Consider the following 27,789-nt stretch of genomic DNA (forward strand, 5'->3'; position numbering starts at 1 on the left):
GGCGCTAAACACAATTATGCTCATTAGAGAACCTATACTTCTAGCCTAGCCCAGTCTTTAGACTTATGTGAGTAACGTAAAAGTACCTAATAGTTTTGTAGGTACGGAACCCTCGGTGGGCGAGTCCGACTCGCACTTGGCCGGTTTTTTGATAATATTAATATTTCCGGAAATAATCGCTCCTAAAGGAAAAAAAAGTGCGTCCCCCCCCCCTCTAACTTTTGAACCATATGTTTAAAAAATATGAAAAAAATCACAAAAGTAGAACGATATAAAGACTTTCTAGGAAAATTGTTTTGAACTTGATAGGTTCAGTAGTTTTTGAGAAAAATACGGAAAACTACGGAACCCTACACTGAGCGTGGCCCGACACGCTCTTGGCCGGTTTTTTTATATAAATCTTTGCCATGAATAATTTCCAACAGTTTTGCATCAACTGTATCCAGTTTTGTTATCTGCTTGAAAAGATCTAAGGTTGATTTCACTGCAACATCTCTTTTTTTGTACAACTGAAACAAAAATTGGATCATTAATTTGTCTTATTAGTTGTGTGGTTCATAGTGCGAGACCAAGCTAAGTTGGCAGATTTCGATAGCCCAGACTTTACAAGTGTTGGTGATTAAAGGCTTCTTTACCTCTTAAACCATAAGAACCACTTTGTTATTTGTCAGTCTGAATATAATTTTATGTTAAGAAAAAATCAATCAATCAATCAACTTATTTACCTCCGAAACAAAATGGCAATCTCTCATCAACTTAGGTAATGCCATTGAATGTGTCCTTTTGACAGAGTGGAACCAGCCAAGAACACAAATACTTGGTTCACCTTTCCCAGTAATAATATAATATTTTCTTAGCAGACAAGTTGCCATGAACTAAATTAGCTAAATTATAACATTTATCCATAAAGTTTATGATTTCATTTACAATGAAAGGCGAGTCCGACTCGCACTTGACCGGTTTTTTTTACTATAGACTCTATAGTAAAAAAAACCGGTCAAGTGCGAGTCGGACTCGCCCACCGAGGGTTCCGTACAAACTTTCAAACTCCCCAGTTAAAATAATCTCATGTTTTCACATAACTCTAACGACTTGACTAGAAGACAAAAGCACAGTATAATAAAGAGTACTAACGTACAGTATGGCCACTCTCGCTCCCCGCTAAAAGTGCCGGCCACCCCCTCTCGGTTACCTCACAGTTACCGCCTGTCAAAACGCGAACAGTCGACCTGTCATATCTCACTCATACAAGCATGGTACGCGTTCGCCTACACGAACTTAGACTGTGTGCTAGGAACGCGCCTCTTTCATATATTTGATCGCCAGTGTCCGAGATGTGACAAAAGTACAGGTAATAATGAGCATTATTGTGTATAGCGCCATCTCTCGGTGAATTCGCTAACTAATTTGCGCGACCATAGTATGTTGGTTTTTCAGGGATTATCTATCTATCTATCTATATATATAAAAATGAAATGCGTTTGTTAGTTACCTATAAACTCGAGAACGGCTGGACCGATTTACGTAATTTTGGTATTGAAATGTTTGTATTAGACCGCAGAAGGTTTAGGCAGTGTAAAAACACGTAAATATTGTGATGATAATTAGAAAACAGTGATTCTTTTTTCCCATACAAATTGTTCCTACCTGACAACTTGACAATGACGTGACGTTAATGACAGGTGCGTTCCAAACTTACATTAATGGCGGATGCGTTCCAAACGCATTGTGATTTTATTAATTTATCTTGGCAAAATAATGTGAAAATCAGTAATTATTCCGTTAAAGAAATAAGGAATGGCAAAATAATGTGAAAATTAGTAATTATTCCGTTAAAGAAATAAGGAATGGCAAAATAATGTGAAAATTAGTAATTATTCCGTTAAAGAAATAATACTAAATCGGAACGCACACGTCTGTTACAGCTATTTTAGGCTCCCCACAGACAGTCTTAAAAATTCATAATCTTAAAAAAAACTTGTATGCAATCTGACAGTTCAGATCTGTCAGTGTCTTGTCAGTGTCAGTTTGAACTGTCAGATTGCATACAAGTTTTTTTTAAGATTATGAATTTTTAAGACTGTCTGTGGGGAAATTTTAGGCTTCCCAGACAGTCTTAAAAATTCATAATCTTAAAAAAAAATTGTATGCAAATTGACACTGACAGATCTGTCAGTGTCTTGTCAGTGTCAGTTTGAACTGTCAGATTGCATACAATTTTTTTTTAAGATTATGAATTTTTAAGACTGTCTGTGGGAAGCCTTAAGTAGTCTATGAAGTTGCACAACTCACACTCACACATGCGACATGACACATGTCAATGTCATTCTATGTCATTGTCAAAGACTTATTGTATGATTTGTATGTTGATGGGGACTTCCGGTTGGGACGCCATCTTAGCGGTTTCGTGTCGTGAATAATTTATTTTTCTTTTACTCATTAATGTTGTTTAAAGTGTAATATTGATAGCTTATTATGCAGTAAACTAATGGTGTAGTGAGAAGCTGATGAAGAATTGTTCTCGAAACGCGTTTAGCCTCTTTTTTGTCGTTAACGGCCGGTAGTCCACGTGCTCTTGTAAAATCTAGCTATCAATTTACAAGTGCTAAGTCACCGTACAATGTCGTACTTACTGTACAAAAATTACTAATATTAGCTCATATCACCTTGACACTGGCGAAATAGTCCCAATGGACTGAAGCCATTTAATTTTAAAAACTGAACTGAACTGTATGTTGATGGTTAAATACGTAGGATTTGATTGAGACTAATAAATATTTCTTACTTTTTCGCCGCTGTTATAATAATAATAATAAAAGGTGCATTAGATCCTTACGCTACGATTACGTACAACTGCAGTTTACTAACGAATTGGCAGTTGATTAAATAAATGCATTATGGTAAATGATGAAGTGTTACAAGAATATTCTAACTCAATTATACGACTCAAAAAACAGTGCATGGACGCTGGTATGAGCGAAGAGGAGTTTCGGCGATTATATTTTGAATCTCTTGACTCTCTAGAACACCGAAATCCTATAAGTTCGGTTACGCATCGAAGACACAGATCAAAGTTCCGGATAGCACTGATTGGCTTGTTTTTAACCATTTGTGTCGTCTATAATATTAAGCCTATTTACAGCTCTGTTGTTTGTAATCTACAAGAATATATCTACCCTGGATTGAGATTTCTAAGGCGGATATCAATTCCATTCATATCCTTATTCCCTGGACTTACTGGTACCTATGAGAAAATAAATTGTGCTTTTGTTAAATGCTAACAAATTATAATAAATATGTAATTTTTGTAGATTTATACCATGAAACATGTTTGATACAAAATCCATTCTTCATGGTTGTGGATATGGACTGCTGGCCATGCAGCAGTGTTTCCAATGTCAGAGAAATATATGATCCGAAAATAATCACCAATCAACAGCATACTGCTCCATTTATATATGAGGTATGAAAACTGTAGGTCTTGTACTTCCTGTGTCAGTATACTATTCTTTTAACACACAAAGCTAGGAACACTCCAGTCTCCAGTCAGGTTCATTTTGTAATGAAAAATGGGGTACTTGACCTAAAATGATGTAAACACATTCACTGTTCCGCTTTGAATTTAAAACTTTATTGTGTCTTATTAAAGACTTGCTGGGACCCATGTGAAAATTAAATCTTTCTTTTTTAGACTGACCAACAACTTGTGAGACTAGAGAAACTTATAGAGTTATACAATAAGAATGAGGAAGTATTTAACAAGGAAGCACCAAAAATATTACTCAATAATAAATATTATTCAAAACTGAATAAAGTATTCAATGAACCCCAGATACTAGGAGATAAAAATCTATTTGTTTGGTAAGGATATTTAAGTATATATTTTTTATTTTCATTAACTACATTATTTTCTACATTTACAAAATTTGGGTATTGTGTTTCAGGAAATTAAATACTATGAATATTGCTAGAATACTCCGCCAAGTTATTCCTAGACCCAAAGTAGTGCCTAAGTTTGGACAGAGCACTGAGAGATTCTTGATCATAGACAATAGTCAAGGACAGTTTGCCGTGCCAGACACTGAGTGCAGTTTCTCATTCCTGTTGGTACTCAGTGGTAGCAGAACAGTCAATTTGAAACCAGCAGAGGAATGCAAACATCAGTGTCGATCATTGAGAGTTGAATTGAAAGAAACATACCTATGTAAGAATGATATATACTAAAGTTTATATTAACCAATGTACAGTCATCATCAAATGGGTGGTTAAACATAGTGAAATTGGGCAGCACAATACTCCTGTGCACAAAAAAGTGTATTTGGCTATTAGCTGTCACATCACCACCAATAATGTCTTAATGATGACTGTTAAATCATAATATGCTTTTGAACTTTATTTTATAAACACAAAAGAACTTGCTTTATTTTTAATGCCATCATATTTTTCATTACAGTGTGGTACAATTGGTGGTATTGGCGACCAGTGGTGCAGCCGTCACTATCAAACAACACTCTAATAGCCCATGTGGGTTCATACTGTTAAATAAAGAAATCATCATAAGAAAGTCCATTTATTAACATATATAAATTAAACCAGCCATCCTAAATAAATTACTTAAAAATATTAATTGTTTAGGAAACAACATTCAACCAGGAAAGTGCAAAAAACTATTACTAAAATGTACTATTAAAAAATAACTACTAATGGTATGTCACTAAGTTCCAATAAATCACAAAACCTTTTGTCACAAGCACAATAATACATCCGAAAGTTTATTCAAATTTTTCTCTTAGACGATTCTTGAGTAGCACTGGAATGAGTGAGACTAGAGCAAATACACTGAGCACGGTGATGGAGGTCCACGACCAAGCATCGCTGGTGGATGTGAGGGTGTGGAGAGTCTGCCCGGCTTGAATCGCTACAAATGAAGGAGGAGCTACACCTGAAACAACAATCAAATACTTATTAGTATTGCCTGTATTAAGCTTATAATGGCTACTACTTTTATCAAGCTTTAAAACTATTGAAATCTTACAATAAGTCAAAAATACCAAATGAATGTATTTTCTTTCTTTCTTCCTGTTGATTTCAGAAATGCCCCGAGAGTTTAAACAGACTTTTTGACCCATATTTCTCACAAGATGTTTCATGTAGTAAATATCAATTTACTCAATTTTTACAGGTAAATTAATAAGGATATTGTCTTGTCACTAGTGTGGAAGTTAGCAGACATGTAATGTATGGTCATTTTGTAATGCAGATTTATTTACATTTAGTAAATTAACTCACCAATAAAAGTTCCCAAAGCAAATGGCACTAGAGGCACACCTATAACGGGTGCTGTCATGTTGATAAACCAGTTAGGTAAAAAGGGGGTCACTCTCAAAAATATTATGTAGTTCAGCAAATTGTTTTTGTGCTTTTCAACAGTTTTTGACCATTCAGCAGCTCTCTCTGGGAAGAACTTCTTCACCAGCTTTTTCCCAAGAAGATTGGAGAGGAAGAAGCAGAGGCTGGCTCCAATGGCGGAACAGCAGCACACCAGCACTAGGGCCAGGTAGAACGGGAACAAGAACCCAGACAGTATACTGAGGAATATGGACCCAGGTATTGCAAACGTTTGCAAGCTGTAAACTATTATTAAGGATATTATTAATCAATGATTTTAAAGGCCGTTACAATAAGCAGTATTGTCACAATCAAATTGCCAACCACTGCTCTATTCATAAAACTTGATATCTCATCTGAACCCCACCTTGTGCATGGAACAGGACAAACATTGCACAATAAACTCAAACTAGGGAGTCTTGGAGACTAAGACAATAAATTCTTCCATTTAATTAACCATAAAAATATGTTCATGTCACGCTTGATAAAAAAATTAGAAACTTAGATTTGCAAATGATATACAGTCATCTTTAACAGAATTTCTTTAAAGGATACAATATATATATTAGAAAAACCCCACACAGCACTTCATAGAAGTACTTGTCCTTGTAACGATCCAACACCAAACCAAGCTGCTTGGCATCATCAAGATCCCATGGCAGTTTTATATGCTGTCTTTCTTGCCTGAAATTTAAAATAAGTATTAAAAAAACTTACTAACTCTCTCTTTAATAAGACACAAAAAAATACATAATAGACTTAAACTTATGTGTAACTAATATATTTAAAGAAATTGTGTTTCTTTGTGGATAAATACATTAGTAGATAAAATCTGAACTCACTCTTCTAAATCCGGAAATTGTCTATATAGAAGTCCCAAAGCCAACAGTGAGGAGGTAAAAATTATCAAGACTAAAATTAAAGCTTTAGATGTAGATATATCACCAGTACTGGGAGATTGAGTGACAGGAACTGAATCTGCAAAAGATGTGAAATCTGACTTTATATAGGATCACAAAATTCAAAGGCAGATTATATTTTTTTAAAGGTAAGGAAGAAACAGAATGGGATTAGGTACTTGGGAGGGGTCGACGATGAACATAGGCATTAGGTATCTCTGGACGTAGGACGGAAGGGCGATCCCCGTTGGACGTGGAGGAAACCAAAGGATCTTGCATAGGCAATTCACCTCGTCGTCTTATTCTCCTGTGAGTTAAATTATTATCCATGTTTTCCAACCTGCACTTTAGTTAATTTCCTAATTAACGAATTGTATTATGTATTAATGAATATGACCCTAAAATACTGCTGTATAAAACAATAAATCTGCTAGGTTTGCTTAATAAAGAGTAATATCAAGGTAATCGAATGAATAGTATTGAGTTGAAATGAAACTGAAACTGTGAAACAAATTAATTTGGTGGTCATCATGACACATGACATGACATTGACAGTCCGATGTGTGACGTTTGGCTTTTTTTTTCTTTTTTACTTGGGCGCTTCGGAACATTCAGCCAATTTGTAATTTCAAAAAAAAATACATTCTTTCAATGGAAAACGCGTAAAGTCAAAGTTTTCTAACGGAGATTAAATTCTCGAAATTTTTGTAGTCCATTCAATACTCACACATATGTCTAAATTATATTATCATCAATATTATTTCGTTATTATTATAGACAGTCAACAAATCTTGTCACTAAAAAAGGTGGCAAATTTGAAAATGTAGCCTGGGGCGAAGGTTTATCGTCCCATAGAAAATCTCAATTTCCCGCCTTTTTTTAGTGACAAATTTAGATATACTCTGGCAAAGCACCCTTCCAAAGAGAATATAATGCACCCTTCAACAAACAAGACAAATTCTCAGACTTCCCTTAGAGAATTTGAATTTCTCGTTAGTGTTGCATGCTCCTTGTGAATATTATATTCTTTGGGTCGTAGCTAGTCGTCAGTGTGCATTCTGATACTGAGATCGAAGTCAGGAGGGACTCGGTAAAGTCGTTAAATAGTCAATGATACGACTGCAGTTTCTGATGCCCTATTAGTGGAGAAATAAAAATTTACATTTCTTTGAATATCTATACGAGTCGATTTTTCAATAGGTAAGTATCAAGCGCTCGATTTCGAATTTTCGACTCATGAAAATCTATAGGGAAATGAAGAAATACTATTTTGAAATACGAGCTTTACAAATCGCGGATCATGTGGTATGTACGGTATATTAGGTATATTACGACAGAATACATGGTAGTGTAAGTAGTATTATGTACTAACGCAAGTAGCGTAGCAATAGTAGTGTAGCAATGCAAGCCGAACAGAGTCGGAATCGTATTACTCGCTCCGGCCGCCGATAAGTATTTACTCTGCGATTCTGACAGGCTATAAATGCTATAATAATGAATACTATCTACTTTTAGTGCTAGAGCCGCTAGTAGTAGGACTGCTAAGCTAGGCCGGCGAGCTAAGGGTGTTTGCTATTCGTCGGAGGGTTAAAGGCGTTTGTAGTTTGTGTACACTTCGTCGGTGCGTAAATTCGCTTGGCATTAAATATATGAATGGGCTTATATTTTATTTTATTCAGTTGACCAGAAGTTAAGACTCTTGACCAGCCATACCAGTAAGATGAAGAATCTAACGTAAACATTTTTGAAAAACCGAGAGATCAATCGGGTGGGGACATTTGTAGCGATGTCTCGGGCTATAAACAGTTATGAATGAGTGGCGTTGCTCCCCGACGCCCCGGGCTCCCCGGCCGGCTCGCGGCCGCGCCGCCAGACCGCGCTCTGCAGCCGCCCGCACCATGCGTGCTCTTTCCCACACTCATTTAAAGTAACCAAATGCACTAAAGTTTTTTTTTCGAAACGCGCGACTTTAAATACTTACATTTATGAAAGCGAACGAACTGTAGTTATCAGTGCACATTATGGATAAATGTGAAAGTGCTCAGAGTGAACTTTCTAATTTAAATTAAGCTATTGAAATGTGGTCCCTGGTGCACACTTGGTGGTATACATGAGTATAAGCGATAAGGTAAATATTTTGAAAAAAGTTCGTTACACACAGATATTTTTATACGATCAGCCAACCATGTTACACTATGTTTCTGAGTATACTCCAAAGAAACTGTATTATGCTGCATTTTGCAAAAATAATGTACCTACCTATATATTAGGTACGACACATAACTATTAGTGTTCTATCTAAAGTACTAAAATAGATATCGAATGAAATTTAAAATAAAAATAGGTATTTCATCTATATATGAATATTTTTCTCACACCGCATTACCGATTTTATCAATAGAATAGATTATATTTTTAATATACCAACCTAGGTACTACATGCCCAGTTTCTTAAATACCTATAGCTCACCTGCTATTTTTGGTTTATTGTACCTATACAGTAGATTTATAGGTAGTACAATACCTACGTTCATATTACCCAATGGAATAATAGTAGATATGCACAAAGCTCTTTAGCTTGCTTTTTTATAATAAACACTCCAGTACTTCGTCAATAAATAATAAATACATATTATATAGGACATTCTTACACAGATTGACTGAGTCCCACAGTAAGCTCGTTACAATGCAAATGAATAATTCCCCATTCTAGTCCCGATAAGCCACTTTCTAAGGATACTTAATAGCCGGGATCAGTTGCATATAGGTAGGTTCTACCTACACAAACGAAGCGAAATGAACGTTTACTATCTATTGGTATTTGTTATGTAAAGAACGTCTGCCACATATATGCTGCCTTATCACAGGCTCGTGTCCGCCAGACAGCACAGCAGCAAAGTATTCACCATTCTTTTTATCATCTAGGTAATGCAAGGAGAGCTACAGAAAGTGTTGCTAGTTGCGACGCTAGCACTCGGGTCTGTGTTGGGCGAGAGCGTGTGCAAGCACCGGCAAACCTGGTGGGACCGGCAGCGGCAGGCGTGCGTGCCCTGCACGCCTTGCGACCGCGCCAGGAACCTTGTCATCCGCTACCCTTGCGAGGTCTACCGCGACACCGTCTGCCAGACTTTACACATTGTAGACAATGATACCCAGGACAGTGAAAGTGATTATGAATATTATGATTCGGACGTGGAAGTGAGTGAGAGTGAGCCGTGGGACCTGCAGACGTCGACGTTGGCTCTGGCCGTGAGCGGGTGTGTGGTGTTCTTTGTGGTGGTGCTCTCGTTGTGGCTGTACCATGCGAAACAGATGAGGATAATTAAACGAGCACTTGAGTCAGGTGAGGATACTAGGTATATTTTATCATACTTGTGTTTAACTATCAGACTTATAACCGACAGACCTATTCCTACTAATTATAAAGGAAACTGAGACCAATGATGTGACTGGGCAGCCAGCAAAGGATATCAGCTGATATCCTCAAGATTACTATAGGTAGGGTAAATTCGCAATTATCATATTAGGGTTACCAAAAATGTGCAGGTGGAAGTGGAACGACCCTTATGGCGCGACTCTAGCCGTCAGTCTGCTCGTTTTTAATGCCACGTCAATAGCAAGAAATCATACGGCCCGCTATCATCCTAGCTTATGGAGAAATTCTTGCACACAGTTTTATCTAACTGTGATACTGATAGTAAATAAATGAAATCGCTTACCTACTCTACCTAATAGACCCAGAGCCCAGGCCCGCCAGACCTTCCTCAAATTCTCAAGGATGAAACTTTGGGACAATGTAGAGTTCATATCGGCGGTTAATGTGTGCATATTTTCTAGTTCGGCCCATCGGCCAATTATTTTGCTATCAAGTGATGAAGGTGAAAAAAAAAGTGCTTACTTTCCTTAAATTCTCAAGGCTGATTTTTATATATGTGTTAGAGCACGTTGTTAGAAATTGGTTATCATCAATGCCAGACCGTTTCCGCCGGCCATAACTTTTACCAGACGCGACAAAGTTGGCAAAAAACGACTCTAACTTACCTCATTTTCTCAAGCCTGATTTTGATATATGATACGCAGGGACCTATAACTAGACCGTTTGTAAGCAGCCAGACCAATCGGATGGACCCAACCATCCGCCAGACCGACTTAAAGTTTCGATATGAGCATTAGTAGAATTGAAATATTCCGGGTCTATAAAAGCTAAAAACTTGAATTTTCTACATTAAGCTACGTGTATATTGTATACTTACGTAATAAGTCTCTATAACCCGTGTAGGGGATGAATATTCAAAATGAACGTTCAGTAACTTTTCTTGCATTATTCAACGATTATGCTTTTGTAAAAAAGTATAAAATAAATTGAAATATATTCGATGTAGATTATTATTCTATCTTATATATGCCATATTTATACATAGTGTGAGATCCCTCGCCCACAAATTAAAAAGGATCGATCTTAAAACTAATTTTAAACCACCTTGTTCGACGACCGAAAAAAAAGTTTAATTTACTTTTCTTCTTTTATTTATAATAAAATACACATGTACTTGCGCAGTGTAAATAAAATTCATAGCTTAAAATTAATCTTGCACCCCATATAAACTTTCATTTTTTTATTTCCTTAGAAGTAAAATTTTTGAAAGTCGCTTATTACGTCAAGTATACAATATACACGTAGCTTAATGTAGAAAATTCAAGTTTTTAGCTTTTATAGACCCGGAATATAGACCCGGAATATTTCAATTCTACTAATGCTCATATCGAAACTTTAAGTCGGTCTGGCGGATGGTTGGGTCCATCCGATTGGTCTGGCTGCTTACAAACGGTCTAGTTATAGGTCCCTGCGTATCATATATCAAAATCAGGCTTGAGAAAATGAGGTAAGTTAGAGTCGTTTTTTGCCAACTTTGTCGCGTCTGGTAAAAGTTATGGCCGGCGGAAACGGTCTGGCATTGATGATAACCAATTTCTAACAACGTGCTCACACATATATAAAAATCAGCCTTGGGAATTTAAGGAAAGTAAGCACTTTTTTTTTCACCTTCATCACTTGATAGCAAAAAAATGGCCGATGGGCCGAACTAGAAAATATGCACACATTAAACGCCGATGTGAACTCTACATTGTCCCAAAGTTTCATCCTTGAGAATTTGAGGAAGGTCTGGCGGGCCTGGGCTCTTGATCTATAAGTAACTGCCTACTACCTACCCATTTAAAATCCAAACATAAAACTTTTCTCTTGCTGTCATGTAGCGGACTTTTTCTGATATTTCCAACGGTTCTATTGCCAATCCAGTTTAATTTGACCCCGACAACCGTAACAAGTTATCAACTGACTGACTAGAGGATTAGTAGATAGAGGCACAGTAGGTTAGCGTAGTGAATACGACCCTTCTCAAGTTTTATTTATTCAGGACGATGATCACGCGACCTCCGCGTCTTGCCTTATTATTATACAAACTGACGTGAGCCTGGAATACCAACAAATCGTGCTTCACGATGTTATCTTTTGAAAAGGACACGCTCGCGCTACTGGGAATCTGATAAGACCTTTATAAGTAGAAAAGTACTCTACCAGGGAACAAGGTATTAGAGGTATCATTATAGTTAGTTACTCGTATGTATGTCTCGATCACTGCGCTGTATGTACATATGAATTACGTACCAACTGTTATCCACGTCCAAATAGAACAGTTAAGAAACAAAATTAAATAGGTACTCAAATAACTGCTTTAATGGCTTTACCAAAAGCTGCAAAAATTGACAACATTAAAACTTCACTGCAAAAGGTCAGCTCGACCAGCTGAAACCCAATTAGTTTTCAAAAATCTAAAGCATTCGATTGCAAATGCAATGATCATTTGACTCAATTTGCAATGCTGTGTGCTTATACTGACATTACATAGATGTACATTTAACTACATACTTTCACCTCCTGTGGGCTCCTGGGCTATAAATGTCAGTGTAGAAGGTAACTGGTACGCCTACGATCATTTGCTTATGCTTGTTACATGTGAAAAGGATGGTACCTGACATTAGGCTAACAGAGTAAAACTTTAGTCATGAATAAAATTCAACAAAAACACATTAAACAATATGGCGACACTAATTTTAAGGCGGGAAAAACCCACACCACACGAACGGGTAAAGGCTTTCTTTATTGTTCGAAAACAGACAGCAAAACTGCATTTTATCCACAAGAGTGCAAAGTAATTTCATACAAATTTAACTTGATGTCTTAAGCTGGTTGATGTAATATAGATTTTACCTATTAATGATGATTTTGAATATTGAATTGATAAATATTAAATTGGATTTGATTTAGTTTGATGTTTTACAGTTAGTATTTTGTTCGTGTTGGTGTGGTGAAAAATGTTGTGTTTCACTCGGTGGCAAATTTTGCCCTCGCAGCACTCAAAATTCCACTTTTACAACATTGGAATCTTTCGCTTGTTCGGGTATCAATATTGCACACCTAAAATAAATACATAGGCCACTGTGAACTGTACCTCTAATATCTACATAATACATATAGGGATCTAAACTCGTCGAACTGCCAGAAAAGCGTTGAAAGATACAAGCAACACCACCTAAGGTGGAAGTTTGATTTTAAACATTAATTTCATCGCGTTCAGTCATAAATCTAGTCCGCAGTGCACGGTTCACTTCGCCTGCCGCCTTCGAGGCATTGGACTCAGTTCACGACCCGACAACATGTATATTTGTATTTAACTCATCAGGGCTAGTATGTCAATTCTACTGCTGGCTGCTGTTGGGCTCAACGTTGTGAATGTTGGAGCAAAATTGTGCATGCAGTGACGAAATTTCCTAGCGCTAATTAGAAGCTGATGACTCTCAAACGACGCTTAAGTATGTGAGGGGTCTCTTACTTATGTCTTAGGCACAGTGGCTGCACATAGGAGAACGGTACGGTAGGGTAGATCATACTGTGAAGAGCCACTCTGCAGATACACATACTGAGTTAGATTTGACGTTCTCCTGAAGTAATGGAGAAAAAACCTGGAGTATCGAAAACGCAATATTCCAAACGCATGGTGGTCTACATACATACTCGTATACTATTGTTCGACACACGTGTCACAATTTATTTACAGCAACGCCATTTTACGCCAATAGCGCCAACTAGTCGCCGCTTCTCGAAAGACACTGGTATGAGCTAGGGGTCTCTTATACTGGTACGCTTGAGGCAAAAGCTATTCGCACTATTGATATTCAGAGCCAGGGCATGCGGCGAAAGCCACGTAAACAATGCGCGTTTGTTTGAATTGAACATGTGCGCTACTAATTTCGACCCGCTGCGCTGCGCCGCGACCGCCCGAGCAACAATAGCTAACGGTTTTTTGGTTGCATTCTCCTATGCGCGCCAAAATTAGAATTTAGTGTTGGTTTTAATTAACACGTCAAGAATTACTCTGCTCACTTTATATAGGTATAAACTTTACTTAAAAGCCCGTGGCAGTACAAGCGATAATCTTGTGAATTCTTGAATGTAGAGTGAGATGCGAAATTGCATGGAGAAGTTATGAATGAATTCATTAAAAAATTCGGCATGCACTTTTACAGCTCAATGAATTTTAGTAACTTGGGCCCGATTTTTTTTAATATGGTAATGTGTCACGTGTCACGTTATACTTACAGAGTGAAATAAAAAGGACCGTTCAAACGTTGCATAGTGACTTTTGGCACAGTATAATAAAGAGTACTATCGTACAGTATGGCCACTGTCGCTCCCCGCTGAAAGTGCCGCCCACCCCCTCTCGGTTACCTCACACTCACAGGTACCGCCTGTCAAAAACGCGAACCGTCGACCTGTCATATTTCACTCATACAAGCATAGTTCACCTACATGAGCTTAGACTGTGTGCTAGGAACGCGTCTCCTTCATATATTTGAACGCTAGTGTCCGAGGTGTGCTTTTGGGGTCATAATGAACAACTCCCTTTCTTCCCGTGGGTGTCGTAGAAGGCGACTATGGGATATGGGTTAAATTGTGGCGTAGGCGAGAGGCTGGCAACCTGTCACTGCAATGCCACAGTTTCGTTTTCTTTCAACCCCTTATTTGCCAAGAGTGGCACTGAAGCTTTAGTAGTTTCATGTGTTCTGCCTACCCCTTTATGGGATACAGGCGTGATTGTAAGTATGTATGTATGTATGTAATGAACAACTGTTATTATGGGCAGTCGAAATGTATGAAACAGTCAAACTTTCCCCATAATAAAAGTTGTTCATTATGACCCCAAAGGCCAAAAGTTACTGCAAAGTTTGAACGGTCCTTTTTATTTCACCGTGTACCTGTATTTGATTTGGGTTAGCTAATAGTATTGCGAGGTTGAGTATCTAATAGTATTGTGTTGTTTCACAGATATGCAGGAGTTTTCCGCGAAACTAAGGCTAATGGAGGCAGGCGACGCGCCGGCGGAGCCGGTGGCGCCCACGGACCACCACATATACTGCAACATCCACGTCGGGAAGGACGCTCTACTTGGTAATACTCATTTATTTTATGATAAGGGGTATATAATCACATTATATCAGCATTTCCCAAACCATGGAACGCGAAATCATTTCTGAGTCATAAGTGTACAGTAAGCCTTGAAACTAGCCACAATCTGAGTCTGAGCGATATTTAGCCCATGACTCGCGAATTTGACAGTAAAGTTTTTGTTAGGAGGATCGGAGCCTTGGGCCTTGTCAACTTTGCTGGTCATTGCTGAGAGAAAGAAATATATGTTTCCCCCAATAGGGCAATAGCTCTTTAATAGAATGATAGCAGAAATTCCATGAGCGATGGTGATCGCTTCAGGCGATTCGTCGGTTCATTTGCCTCCTATATCATAACAGGCACTAATTAAACTTTACAAAGCTCACCCAAAGGAGGAATTTCTATGTCCTGCGCGGCCATAACTCCATAAGCAAGGAGAGTAGGACCCGCTGGCGTCATGCCAGTCAAGTTTAAAATACTGTCTTGCGTGGGCGCGCTCGTCTGGCGCCGCTACAGTTTTTATTTATTTTGAGACGTTTCAGGACGGAGGTCACACATTTCACGTAAACGCGTGCGTATTATGTAGGTACAAGTAATAAATAATAACAAGCGTAGGTACCTGCACTTAAAAAATTCGGTAAAACCGTTTGCTTTTCGTATGTAGGTACGTTACATTTTGTGATACAAATGGTACCGACGCACTTTTGTCGATTCAGTTTTCAAATAGCTGTGGCGGTTTGAAAGCGATCTATAACCCTACTAATAATCTTATACTTTTAATTCTTTTAAACGAGCAATTCTTGTATATTTATTTATTTATTTATATATACCGACGATCTCGGAAACCGCTCTAACGATTTCGCTGATATTTGTTATGTGGGGGTTTTCGGGGGTGAAAAATCGATCTAGCGTAGCCTTAGATCCCGGAAAACGCGAATTTTCGAGTTTTCATGGGTTTTTCTTTCGCGTTAGTACACATAAAATATGCATGGTCGTTAATTTCGCCGCGCGCGTTTCGACTCCGCTTAGCTCAGTCATACGAGGTCGGTCTAATGTTCGCAGATAGGTCGCAGGTGTCTGGGTTTCGAATCCCGGCCAGAAATTAAGTTTGTTTTTTGTTTTTGTATTTATAAGAGTTTTTTTTATCTAAAGACGTTATATAATAAAATAGAACCGAGCGAAGCTCGGTCGCCCAGATATTATTTTTAAAACACGAAGGGATTCCTGTCGCCATTATCACATATAAATTATAAAATTGGGCCTTTAAACTCGAATCTCCCAAAAATAGTATTAAAATGAAACTTGTCCGCGTACCCCCTACTCGGCACTACAAAAATACTAGGTGTTAAATAGCCTAAACAGGTACCTACTTATATTATGTAGGTAACAATTGTCACATACGTATTAATAAGTATTATCAATCAATAACTAGGTGCTCTGCCTCATTGTAATTCCGATCTCAAATGATTATCTGAGGCCGGCTGGCTGCGCTGGTTGCTTGCTGGCGAGCTCGTGGAATACCAACACGACGCCATTACGACGGTTACATTTTAAGGTGTTGTCGAAACGTTGGAATTGTGTCACGCCACAACCGCTTTCAAACTGACAGTACCTACTTACCACCTACTTCGCTCTTAATAGAGAAGTCTAGCTATTGACACATATACATACATGGGTTCATAACGAGTACCGAGACTAACAATAAAACACCGAATACCATGGGGTTCACCAATTAAACGCGGTAGCCGTAGATATATTATACTTAGTACCTGTACCTAAGTACCTATAATATGAAGATGATGGGTGGTTAATAGTGCTTACTTTCACCACACCAACTGGTAAAGGCTCTCTTTGCTTCTCTCGAAAACAGATAGAAAAATTGCATTTTATCCACAAGAGTACAAAGTAATTTCATACAAATTTGAACTTGTTGTCTTTACCTATAAACGATGATTTTGAATTATAAATATTAAATAAATTGATGGATTAGATCTAATTTGATGTTTTATAGTCAGTATTTTGTTCGTGTTGGTGTTGGTGGTGAAAATTTTTGTGTTTCATTCAGTGGCAAAGTTTGTTTAACCTTCGTGCCTTGAAACCCTCGCAACGCTCAAGATTCCACTTTTGGGAATATTTCGCTTGCTCGGGTATCAATATTGGCACGTGCGGTTAAACACAACTTTGCCCCCTTTGTTTACAAATAAATATTATTTCGACCAACTTGGATCATACAATTTACAAACGGTACACATAAAATACCACAATTAATAACAAACAATAAAGCCTGGGGCGTAGGGCGGCAAACTCGTACTTAGTACATCGTGAAAATCTGTCCTTTTGTGTAAGTACGTTAATGTAAATTGCCAGCCTAGCCAGAGTGACAATCGACTCTTCGTGACAATCGAAACGCAGTTCTCTTTCTCTCTCTGCCGCGCCAATACGGTACTACGATACGCTACGGAGCGTCAACGATTTTACCAGTGGCTAGAGGGCTTAGGTACCTATAGGTACTAGCAGTACAGTAGCTTACGCTTCGTAATAAGTCTATCATAGCTAGTGGCCGGACAAAGCCAAACTGCGCTTCGATCGTCACATAGTGTCTGCGATTGCCTTTTTGGCTAAGCCGGCTGGGAGGTTTTACTAACGACGCAGCCTGTTGCAGTAGTTAACGACAATGCTCAAAATCGTATTACGAGGAGTTTCAAGTATTCTAACAACACGAGTTCTCAATTGAGTGTTGTTGTTGGCGGCAGGTAACCGACCCTACGGGCCTTCGCACACGTGCCGCAAGAGGGTCATTAGTAATGCCGGCCCGTCCGCGCCCGCCTCTGCTTCCGCCCTGAGGGCTTCACTCGCGCCGCCGGGACCGCACTTCCTGGTCGCCACGATTTTTGATAACAACTTAACTATAACTCCGAATATAGCTGCGACAAACATGGCTGCTGAACTTTCGCGCGTTCGTCCGTGAGTAAGTTCGAAAAGCTTTGAAAGACTTGAAACTTCCTTAAGATGTCTTAACAGTCTACTTGAGGGCGGGTTAAGTCTATGAAGATATTGAAAATCATTCATATAAACGCGTTTTAATAGAGAAGATACGCAACCCGCACAATTAGTAAATTACATGAAAATTATCTTACCGGTACGTAGCCGAATGGCACAAACGCTCACGAAACGAAACGCTCGTAGATATCTATCTCTATCGGTCGTGCGTATTGGCACGACAGAGCCACACTACCTTTCGCGGCGTTTTCGTTTCGCGTCGCAGAAATGCCATTCGGCTAAGGCACCAGGACAAAATGTTGATGCTTTAATAGGTAGGGTATACATTAGTGGCGTCGCTCGAAGTTACTGTTTTAATTCTATTACTAGACTTTAAATGCCTAAAGTGGAAATATTAGCTAATGAACGATATGGAACGGTTGAAAATGTTGAAATGAAATTGAAAATGCTGATATATGTGCGTTTCTAGTTCCATATATTTAGCTAGAAGACCACGTTTATACAACATATTTAAATTCTATCAGATTTTCCCATAGGTACAACTTTCTCGTGCATCGCACAAGTGATCGTTGAACTTGAAATGCATTATTCACCGCAAACAACTCGTGAGATGTATGCATGGTGGTCCGATCTAGGATAGAATACTTTTATAGCTTTCCCAGTACTGCCCTGTCTGTTTCCATGTTACCTAAACGTGATTACTATGTAAACGTATGTTTGTTATCGTTATTTAGATAGTTTTAATACAATTTTATTACTTAGTAAACTAATTAATATCGGCCGAATCACCTTTTCATACAAACGGACTTTCGTTTTTGTTATAAAACTAAAAGTGCACGATTGAATTAAATTTTGAACATTATTAATGTTTCTACTATTTTTTTGTCATTTACTCAAAATTTGCCACCTTAAGGCCGGATTTAGACGGCGTGCGAATTCGCATGCGATTTTAGTTACATTGCGGGCTGTAAGGGCTGTTGAGGTTACATACAATTTTGCACAGCCATCAGATACCGCAATGTAATAAAACTCGTATCCGAGTTCTCGTACCGTCGAAATGGGCCCTAAGACGTGGCCGACCAAGAACCTACGGAAAACACTATTAAGTATACCAAATGTCAAATGTGTGTGTTGATTATACTACTGGAAATGTATGTAATTTTTGGTCCTAGTTTAAGGGCGCCGTGCACTTTCTCCATCCAATGTCATTTTCCGTGACATTTATGCTGTAACGTATTCTAAAAACGTCAAAAACAAGGTAAAGGCAGATAAGGCTACAAATGAAGTAGTAGGTACTCTTTATAACGTGGTTGATTACTAATTTACTACGCGTCCAACCGCTGCTACAATGGAGACGCGGGCCTTAGCTGGCCGCTCCCGTAACTACCCCAGTCACGTTTACTCGTGATAACGATTAAGCCGGACCTCTTTAGGGACGACCCATTGTTCTACACAATAACTACTTTCTCATTTGTTTCTTCACTTTGAACATGAAAAGCCACATAATCAGTTTATATGTGTTTATACTTGTCCTCATATTATTTATAAAACGAAACAAATAAGTTAAAAAAGACAAACAAAAAAGAAAAACGTAAAACCTAAAAAATTCTTTGGCAGTTTTTTACAAGCATCAGTCAGTCATACGATAATATTTTCGTATGGATTAGAGAAATAAATCGTTAATCTTCGAATAGCCCCGCGAACTCTATTTAGTAAACATGGTTCGTACCTATAAGGGCGATTCTCTGTAAGGATGTTCAACAAACAGTCCCCTGGCAATGATTTTTTGAAATATTTATTAATGAAATCCTAAATAGTTAGTATAATTTAATAAAACCCATTTGCCTTAATTAAATTATACAAACTATTTCTGATTTTATAAATAAATATTATAAAAAATCATTGCCAGGGGACTGTTTGTTGAACATCCTTACAGAGAATCACCCATAATTCAAACTGCTAATTAGCTTGCAGCTAAATGAGTTGCCTGTTACTCTAAATTTAGAAAATGCCTACATGCACTTCAGGGCGGACATTTAAAACAAAGTTAGACAGCAATAAATTCAAGAACGATTTAAAACAAGTGAGCTATGCTACCAAACATTCTAGGATTCAAATTAAAGTTTAGCAAAATACAAGACAGTATTTGGCTTCCAACCCGCACTAATTCGAAACAGATTTAATTGAAAGGATGCATAAAAAAATTCTTCACGCTATTGATATTACGGGCGGATGCAGAAAGGTAAAAACGTGCGTCATGACGGCCCCATTTCTCTCCGAGCCAGGAAATGGTCCAAAAGCTTCCTCCCAGCGATGTTAGCGAGTCAATAATAGATCCCATCAATTCGACTGAAATGCGATCATATCGCTCTGTTTACCGCACCAGACATCGATGACGCGTGAAACGATTTAAACATAGCGAGTGATATCGACGGATGTACATGTTCAACAAGGTCAATTATGTTTACCATACTCTTGCCGTCTTGCCAAAATTCGTTTATAGAAGGCCTTCTTATACTTCGCAGCCTGACGTACATCGAACCGACTTGGTTTTTGTCTTGGACTGCAAATCGGGAACATTACAAAGAGTTTGAGTTTTCTAAAATTTAGAAACTTGTTCGTGGTAAGTCCGTCGTTGGTAACTAGTTGTTCTGTGAGTTGTTCGATGACTTCGAGGCTTCAATACGAGTATATGTATTATGGCTCTATGCAAAGTTCGAATTTGAAACTAAGATAATTGAGATATTCCATGTGGCAGGTGAAAGATCGTCGACGATAAATTTAAAATTCACTGTGACTTATTGTAGATATCCAATTTGGCGATAAGTATTTGCATTTCATAATAAACAATAGAATTATCATGAGAGCAGGGGAGTTTACAATTTCTCGGTCGCGTTATGAATGCCAAGCGAATTTCCTTTCGGGGCTGCGGAAGTCGCCCCAGTGTCGTAACTCCTTAAGGAGTCCTCTTTAGCATGCGGGGCGTCCCACCATGTCAATAACTCTTTAGAGCGAGCCATTCAAAATAATCGTCATAGCAACAGTAGCTAGTCGCCGTCAGATATATCTGAGCGGTCGGAGCGTGCAAAAATATCTGAACGCGCCTTGTCGCCTTAACAATAGAGGCTTGTTCAGATATTGGTGAGCACCTTGATCGCTCCGATAAATCTGATGGTGACTGTACCAAATCAGCAAATTGGCTAAGAGTAACCTGGCTTTTTTGGCTGAAGAAAAATCTTCGAGAGCAACTTAACATGCTAATAAAATTGGCTAAAATCATAAGTAGATACTGTTTGTTATATTGATTCGCCGAGCACGTACTACGGCAGTACGAGCAAATCAGCGTCTCAGTAATAAACAGAAGGAAGCCATGATAGGACCAATAAAATACCACGGTCATTGCTCGTCAACCTTAAGGTGTGAGCGTGTGAAGAAGGCACGTCAGGAATTCGTTAATTCAAAACCACTAAAGTTTCAGATGAATAAAAACGGGTCTCCATTCTTAATATTTACCAATCCAACTCAGTAAAGTACATCAATCATTAATTTGCATAATCCGGGGTCAATTTTATCTCATCCGACGATAAACAATGGGATTCAATTGAGCAACAAGTAGGTATATACGTTACGTAGTCAACAGTATCACCAATAAAATTGCATATTAATATTGTTATACACTACCAATACGTAGTGCAGGACGTCTCATCCTTAAATTAGTGACGGCAGACATTTACACCGGTCAAATCTTACATGAAAATCGGCTAAAAAAACAAAGTGTGATGTAAAGCTGGATTTTTGGTATGTTATTTAGAGTCCTTGGGGGAATGTAAGACTACATTTTGCAAGCAAAAAAAGTGTGCTAACTTCGTAATTTAAAAAAAAAGGAAAAAAATCGGACATTTTTTGATCTTTATTTTTTTATTAAAAAACTATGCGTTTTTGGTCAAAAGTTGCTTTGTAATGTTGAAAGCGCATTAAATTTCAAACAGTTTGACATCTTTTTTATCAATATCCATCAAATAGTTTTCGAGATATGAAGCGTCAAAAAAGGTTAATTTTTGACGCATTTATAAAATGTAGCGTTTTGCCAATATTTTTAAACAAATATCTGCAAAATACTTCATGATATGATATATATTGCAATATAACATTGTATAAAATTTATTTTGCTTTAGTTTTAGTGCAAATAAAGGTCAGTAAGACGAATAGTTACTTTGGTAAAAAAAAAAATCTATAAATAGAGAAGCCAAGAGTCTGGTAGATTGGTTAAGGTAAAATAGTTTACGCTAAAAGTTTTAGGTTGAAAGTGCTATCTATTCGATCTTACTTTCTTTGATATCCGTTTATCTGAAAAAATTGTCTAAGCTAACTTTGCATCGATTTGACTATTACTAATGAAGAAATAAAATACAGTAAAATTTTGAAGTTTAGTAAATTAGAAAAATAAAACAGAATTAGTTACATTTTACTTTTCCTTTTTGAGGGTCCTGGTTCTGCATCTTGATGGCACAACTCCTGTAGTGATAGAAAGTCCACTTGAGTTGTATTTGACCACCAATTGCTGTGGAATAAACTACGGGAACGGAAAGCGCCCACGCCAATTATTAAGATACTGGAGAAGTGGTATTCCCAGCAGAAGAACGTAGTAAGATGGAAGTCAACTCTGTCCACAGCCAGCGGGCTAAACTGTGGCGTGAGACAAGGAGGCAGTATGTCTCCGGCTCTCTTCAGCGTGTACATGGATGGGCTGTCGCAGGCTTTGACCAGTACCGAGGTTGGCTGCTCCATCAATGGACAAATGATAAATCACATCGCATATGCAGACGATATGGTCCTACTAGCACCATCTGTGGGAGCTATGCGTAAATTACTTGCAGAATGCGAGAGATACGCCAGCCAGCATAACATGAGATACGATCCGGACAAGTCTGAATTTATGCTCATGGAGGCAGCACATATGCCCACACATGTACCACATCTTTTGCTTGATGGAGTTCAATTGCGGAGAGTACACGAAGTCAAATATCTTGGCCACATCTTGTTGTCCAGTTTAAAAGACCAGGAGGACATAGAAAGGCAGAGGCGAGCCACCGCAGTAAGGGCAAACATGTTGGCTAGAAGATTTGCCAAATGTAGTGACAGCGTTAAAAGACAGCTGTTCCTCAGTTTTTGTACAAGCGTGTATACTGTCGAGTTATGGTCCGACTACACCTGCGCGGCTGTGAGTAGGGTTTGCTCCCGGGAAATACCGGTACCGAAAGTACCGGGAATTCCCGGGATTTTTGGCCAAGCAAAGAACCGGGAAATCACCTTGAAAAATCCCGGTACTTTCGGGAAATATTTTTAGTGACATTTTTTGCTACAAAATTTATTTATTTTTGTTTATATTATTTAAACAGTTAAAAAATAGACATAGGTACAGTAACACGCGCTTAATCACTATTTAATAGCGTGTGGCAGTGGCAGCCTGGCAGCAGTAGCCACCGCGATACCCTGGCTAGCCCCACTAGCCAGTTCAGTAGTCGAGTTTTGTATTTTTGGTGCAGGTTTGTTATATTAATTTGTGTATTTATTTTTTCTCTCTCAATCTCCTTTGACTCATTTCTCTGCATGTTATAAAACTTTGTTCGCGAATTTTGCGATAGACTCAAAAACTACTAAACGGATATTTATGCGTTTTTCACCTATGTATGAATAGAGTGATTCTTGAGGAATGTTTAAGGTTTTCTTATTATAAATTGATTATTAAAACATGAGTGTGTGTATATATGTGCTAAAAGTCGGTAAAAACACGCTGCTTAAGAGCTTCAATCAAAAACCCTGCCCGTACGTACCGATCGACTTATAACAAAATAATGTATGGTGGAATTGTCGCTCTGATACATACATGTATTAGGTCTAGAAAAAAAGTCGGCAATGGCTTATGTCTAACTTTTAATGATAATAAATGCTATAAACATGCTTAACTTAAAAACATGTTTACATATAAATGTGATATACGGTATTCCAGAGAAATATCCAAAAAATGACTAATTTTCTCGAGAACGATCCCTCTGACTAGCAAACAAATAGTGCACCATCTCAAATATTTTGTTTCCTTTAGTTTACATTCTTTGATTCAAATTACATGTTTGGGTAATTTTGTGAGGTTTTACTGCCGGTCTATAATCAATTATTATATTTCTTTAATAGTATTTGTCTTATTTCTTTTACTAAGCGATTAAACATCTCCCAGTAATGGCAGATCGCTTAATCGGAGCAACGGTAACCATTGGTGCTTATGGTTGCCAGATAGTCGGGTTTAGGCGGAATTCTTCACGATTTTTTGTTGTTGTTGCACGGTATAATCTCACTATGAAAATAACTATGAAATAAAATACGGAACCCTAAAAAGGCAGATAAAATAATACGCCGAGCGAAGCCGGTGCGGTTCGGTTATGTTATGGTAATATAATAATAAAAGATGTAAAATGCCAAAAAATATGTTGTTTTATTTGAAAAAGCGAAAAATTAGACCAGTCCCGAAAGTACCGAAAATCCCGGGAAATCCCGGTTCCATATTGCTTCGGTACCGAAAATCCCGGTTCTTTAAAACAGTACCGGTACTGCAATCCCTAGCTGTGAGAGACCTGCGCGTGCAATACAATACATACTATGTACTGATATTTCGTTAAACGGAGAATACTATGATTCGGGCACGTCCACGACAACGCTCGTGAGATTACATCGATGTTATTGACCCTCAGTGATATGCTTTAAAAACCAGTCCGTACAAGAAGAATTTCGGAACAATCTGATTCAATTACTTAATGAGGGTTTTCTACTCGTAAATATTTTTTTCCGCCAAGCGGCGATCCTGTCTTTCTGACCGTAAACTTAACTTACTAAATAAATGTTGATTTGATATACGCAAATATGTGTCTGAGTAATACTTGAACAGCTCCCAAACAGCGCCGGCCCGCTCACTCGATCAGGGTAGAGCGAGCTACAGTCTTGGCGCCCCCTTGTTTAAACTTTTTTGGGGTCTGAACCCAAAACGCCATCGTTATAGATTCGCTTTGTCCATCTGACACCTCACAAACATTTAATTAATTAAAATTGTCATATTAACGCGAGCGAAGCGAGCGCGAAATTTTTTCCGATTATTGGTGGGGGGGTCTACATAAGCCCCTGTCTTTCATAGGCACACGTACCTACGCGAGGCTAAAGCTTTCCTACGAAACTGATAACAGTCGGAATTAAGCTTCATTTCAGGGCCAAGGCAAGACATGGGAGACAAAAGCAAATCGCGGCAAAGGCCAACTTGGACAGACATTGAAAAATCGAGATGTTCGACTTCAACTGCAAAACTGCAGAGCTTGGAATTAAATAGGTTAATTAAGCTCTCATGTTGTTTGACCTTTGGCATATTTTGGGGAATTTAGACTTCAATGTGCTTACGTTCCCGACTTCTTGGCCTTTTATCTCATCATCCCTCCTTGGAACTTGTACACTCCTTTTTGCTGTGTACTTAACACAGCAAAAGGGAATGTACATGTACAAGTTTCTAATGGGGTGGCAACGCGCATGTGACACTGTTTGCGTTGCATGCGTTCATAGGTTACGGTGACCGCTTTCCATCAGGCGGACCGTATGCTTGTTTGCTACCGACGTAGTATTAAAAAAAAAAATCATCGGTTTTATTTTATATAACACTAAGAATTAATTAGGCCCCAGTAACTCGGTAGTCAGCGTCGGGATGCCATAATGGACATCGGTGGTTTGCCATGTGCCCTTCGGTTTCCTAGTGATTAGAAGTTCGTTCATCATCACGCTTACGCTCCTTTGATTCATACAAAATTGCACCCCTCTGAGACGTTTTGCGCCTCTGGCTTTAAGAGGGACTCCGCTTTGGATAGCGACGTAACTTTGTCGCTCGGCGTTGCAACAATGTGGTTCGTCAAGAGCTATTAGAATCATCTTTCACGGCGCCCTAGCAACAGCTCCCACCTTATGGATGTTGTACATTTTGGCATTGTGGTGCAACTTTTCAGATAATCAGAATCAAAAATCTAGACTTTCAACAGCTAAATAAAATTCGATCCCGGCTCCTCTCGCCAATTTAGGCTATGTGTACGTACGCCCACGTAATGACGATTTTGGCGCCCCCCTTACCATTCGGCGCCTAGAGCGGCCGCTCCACTCGCTCTACCCTTAATCCGGCCCTGCTCCCAAATAATAATAATTCGTTCTCCGCTACGCCTCCTGTAAATATATGTAAACTAACCCATTTGGCCATTACCATCCACCGATTATTTCTGATCCAGTTATACTAGACTTATGATATAATCCTATTTTTTTAAATAACTGGCACTCTTTTGGTCTTAAATGAAAGCTAGTGAAATTTTCTACATCTTTATTTTACAATTTATGTAATAGACTGAGTTGTTTTGCTGATATCTGTCTCAAAATATTAGCAAAACGAATATTTTAATAGAAAGGGAAAAATGCTCTTTTTTTGACGCTTCATATCTCAAAAAATTATTGACGGACATTGATAAAAAAGATGTCAAACTGTTTGGAATTTAATGCGCTTTCAACATTACAAAGCAACTTTTGACCAAAAATACATATTTTTTTAATAAAACGGCAAAAACCAAAAAAAGTCTGATTTTTTTACTTTTTTTTTTAAATTACGAAGTTAGCACATCATTTTTTTGCTTGCAAAATATAGTCCTACATTCCCCCAAGGACCCCAAATAACATACCAAAAATGCAGCTTTACATCACACTTTGTTTTTTTATTTCTCTTTTTGACCAGTGTAATTGCACAGTCGGATGATTTGATTTATTATGTTTATGCATCGCGTCTCAAGTGCGGCCTCCAAACGTTCTTGAAAAGATTTAAATTGTTAGTCTCAGACGGGTCGTAAGAATTGGCAAACTTTGAAGGTTAAAATCGGATCGGAGGTTAAAATGTCAATTACATAGAGCTGAAAAAAAAACGACTAAGTTTGCTTCCAGGTAGGCTCCATGCCAACACCATCATCCGTTATATCATCTAGTGTGTTACATATTCCCAAGCTGATACTTTAGGGAAATCTAAGGAAACTGGAGAAATGTTACAGCAAAAGCAATAAATATGTAATTTTATGGGAGATGGCACGGCACGAGTTATTCCAAGAAAATTTGTATAATTATCCATTAAAACTTTTCGGATTAAAGACAGACTGTGTGTCGGCTACTGTACACAGTGTAACATAATGAACTCTTCTACTTATGACTTAACTCGATACTTCAAAGAAACTATTCTAAGAATGCATAGAATTAAAGAAAACAGCTTAAAGTTTGAAATAGCCTGCAGTTCCAGGGGCCGAGAATAAATAGAAGGGGTAATTTTAATTTCCGCATATTGGCGTGTTCGGTGCAGGGAATAGTGTGCAGCTGGGCCGGCCGGGACTGCGAGGCACGCGCGAGCCGTAAATTCTAATATGGCTGCGAACCGCTATTAGCATTTACTTCGCGGACACCTTTTTTTGTACCGCGTGTTTTCAAGACAGATTGGAATTCAAACCACGCACTGTTCAAGCAAAAGTACAAACATGAAGATCCTCAATTTGACGGTTTTTTCCTAGTTCAAAATATAGTAATCTAAAATTGGTATACTACTGATAGAAGACAATACTATAACAAAACTATAACCTGAGGTGTGAAAGATCATGGAATTATATTTTTTTTGACGGCAACTTTGTTTTGTTACAGGTCGGACGTCGACAAAGAAAAGCAACGTCTACACACAAGAGAAGCACTAGTGTCTAGCGTGGATGCCACCGACCGATATTGTACAACAATAATAAGTCACTTTCATGGAAGAACATGGAACCTCGCACATCAATTAGAAGATAAAATATTTTGATAGAAATGAGAGTTAACAGTTCAAATAAAAATCAGTATAGTTTTTTAAGCCTTCGTTTTAATTATTGACCGATTAGATACAATTAGGTAACGCGGAATTCG

General features: G+C 38.2%; 3 protein-coding genes across 7 annotated transcripts in view; 2 read left to right on the forward strand and 1 right to left on the reverse strand.

The window, feature by feature from the left end:
- The window catches only part of LOC125228533, a 14,658-nt gene extending 10,089 nt beyond the window's left edge, over positions 1-4,569 (forward strand). The window contains exons 1-5 of one of the 3 annotated variants that reach the window (XM_048133130.1): positions 2,741-3,240; positions 3,312-3,463; positions 3,692-3,861; positions 3,945-4,204; positions 4,454-4,569. In XM_048133130.1, coding sequence (XP_047989087.1) covers positions 2,898-3,240; positions 3,312-3,463; positions 3,692-3,861; positions 3,945-4,204; positions 4,454-4,542 — 1,014 coding nt within the window. In that variant the 5' untranslated portion in view covers positions 2,741-2,897 and the 3' untranslated portion in view covers positions 4,543-4,569. Of the gene's footprint in view, positions 1-2,740; positions 3,241-3,311; positions 3,464-3,691; positions 3,862-3,944; positions 4,205-4,453 lie in introns of those variants that run through there. The other 2 variants (XM_048133131.1, XM_048133132.1) reach the window with 2 other exon arrangements.
- LOC125228534 (transmembrane protein 41 homolog) lies at positions 4,555-6,812 on the reverse strand. 2 transcript variants are annotated; one of them, XM_048133133.1, is made up of 5 exons: positions 6,467-6,812; positions 6,231-6,366; positions 5,944-6,072; positions 5,290-5,627; positions 4,555-4,942 (listed from the first exon to the last, which is right to left on the reverse strand). In XM_048133133.1, the coding sequence occupies exons 1-5, from the start codon at positions 6,615-6,617 to the stop codon at positions 4,773-4,775; spliced, it is 924 nt and encodes a 307-aa protein (XP_047989090.1). In that variant the 5' UTR covers positions 6,618-6,812; the 3' UTR covers positions 4,555-4,772. The 2 variants fall into 2 exon arrangements, with proteins under 2 accessions (XP_047989090.1, XP_047989091.1); XM_048133134.1 differs by having other exon boundaries at positions 6,578-6,811.
- Positions 5,486-27,736, forward strand: LOC125228535 (tumor necrosis factor receptor superfamily member wengen). 2 transcript variants are annotated; one of them, XM_048133136.1, is made up of 4 exons: positions 5,486-5,607; positions 9,213-9,630; positions 14,674-14,796; positions 27,535-27,736. In XM_048133136.1, exons 2-4 carry the CDS (start codon positions 9,216-9,218, stop codon positions 27,582-27,584), a joined length of 588 nt encoding a protein of 195 aa, XP_047989093.1. In that variant the 5' UTR covers positions 5,486-5,607; positions 9,213-9,215; the 3' UTR covers positions 27,585-27,736. The 2 variants fall into 2 exon arrangements, with proteins under 2 accessions (XP_047989093.1, XP_047989092.1); XM_048133135.1 differs by lacking the exon at positions 5,486-5,607 and adding an exon at positions 8,142-8,415.
- Positions 27,737-27,789: the final 53 nt, after the last annotated feature.

This window comes from Leguminivora glycinivorella, chromosome 8 (assembly GCF_023078275.1).
Source record: "Leguminivora glycinivorella isolate SPB_JAAS2020 chromosome 8, LegGlyc_1.1, whole genome shotgun sequence".
Lineage (NCBI taxonomy): Eukaryota > Metazoa > Arthropoda > Insecta > Lepidoptera > Tortricidae > Leguminivora > Leguminivora glycinivorella.

What these genes read in the sequence shown, in the direction of transcription:
- LOC125228534 (XM_048133133.1), bottom strand. Translation starts at nt 6,617, where the DNA reads ATGGATAATAATTTAACTCACAGGAGAATAAGACGACGAGGTGAATTG. An exon ending in GTTTTTCTAATATATATATT is followed by an intron (nt 5,628 to 5,943) that starts GTATCCTTTAAA and finishes AATAGTTTACAG; the next exon opens with CTTGCAAACGTTTGCAATAC. An exon ending in TGCTTTGGGAACTTTTATTG is followed by an intron (nt 4,943 to 5,289) that starts GTGAGTTAATTT and finishes TTGTTGTTTCAG; the next exon opens with GTGTAGCTCCTCCTTCATTT.
- LOC125228535 (XM_048133135.1), top strand. An exon ending in TAAACGAGCACTTGAGTCAG is followed by an intron (nt 9,631 to 14,673) that starts GTGAGGATACTA and finishes GTTGTTTCACAG; the next exon opens with ATATGCAGGAGTTTTCCGCG. An exon ending in CGGGAAGGACGCTCTACTTG is followed by an intron (nt 14,797 to 27,534) that starts GTAATACTCATT and finishes GTTTTGTTACAG; the next exon opens with GTCGGACGTCGACAAAGAAA.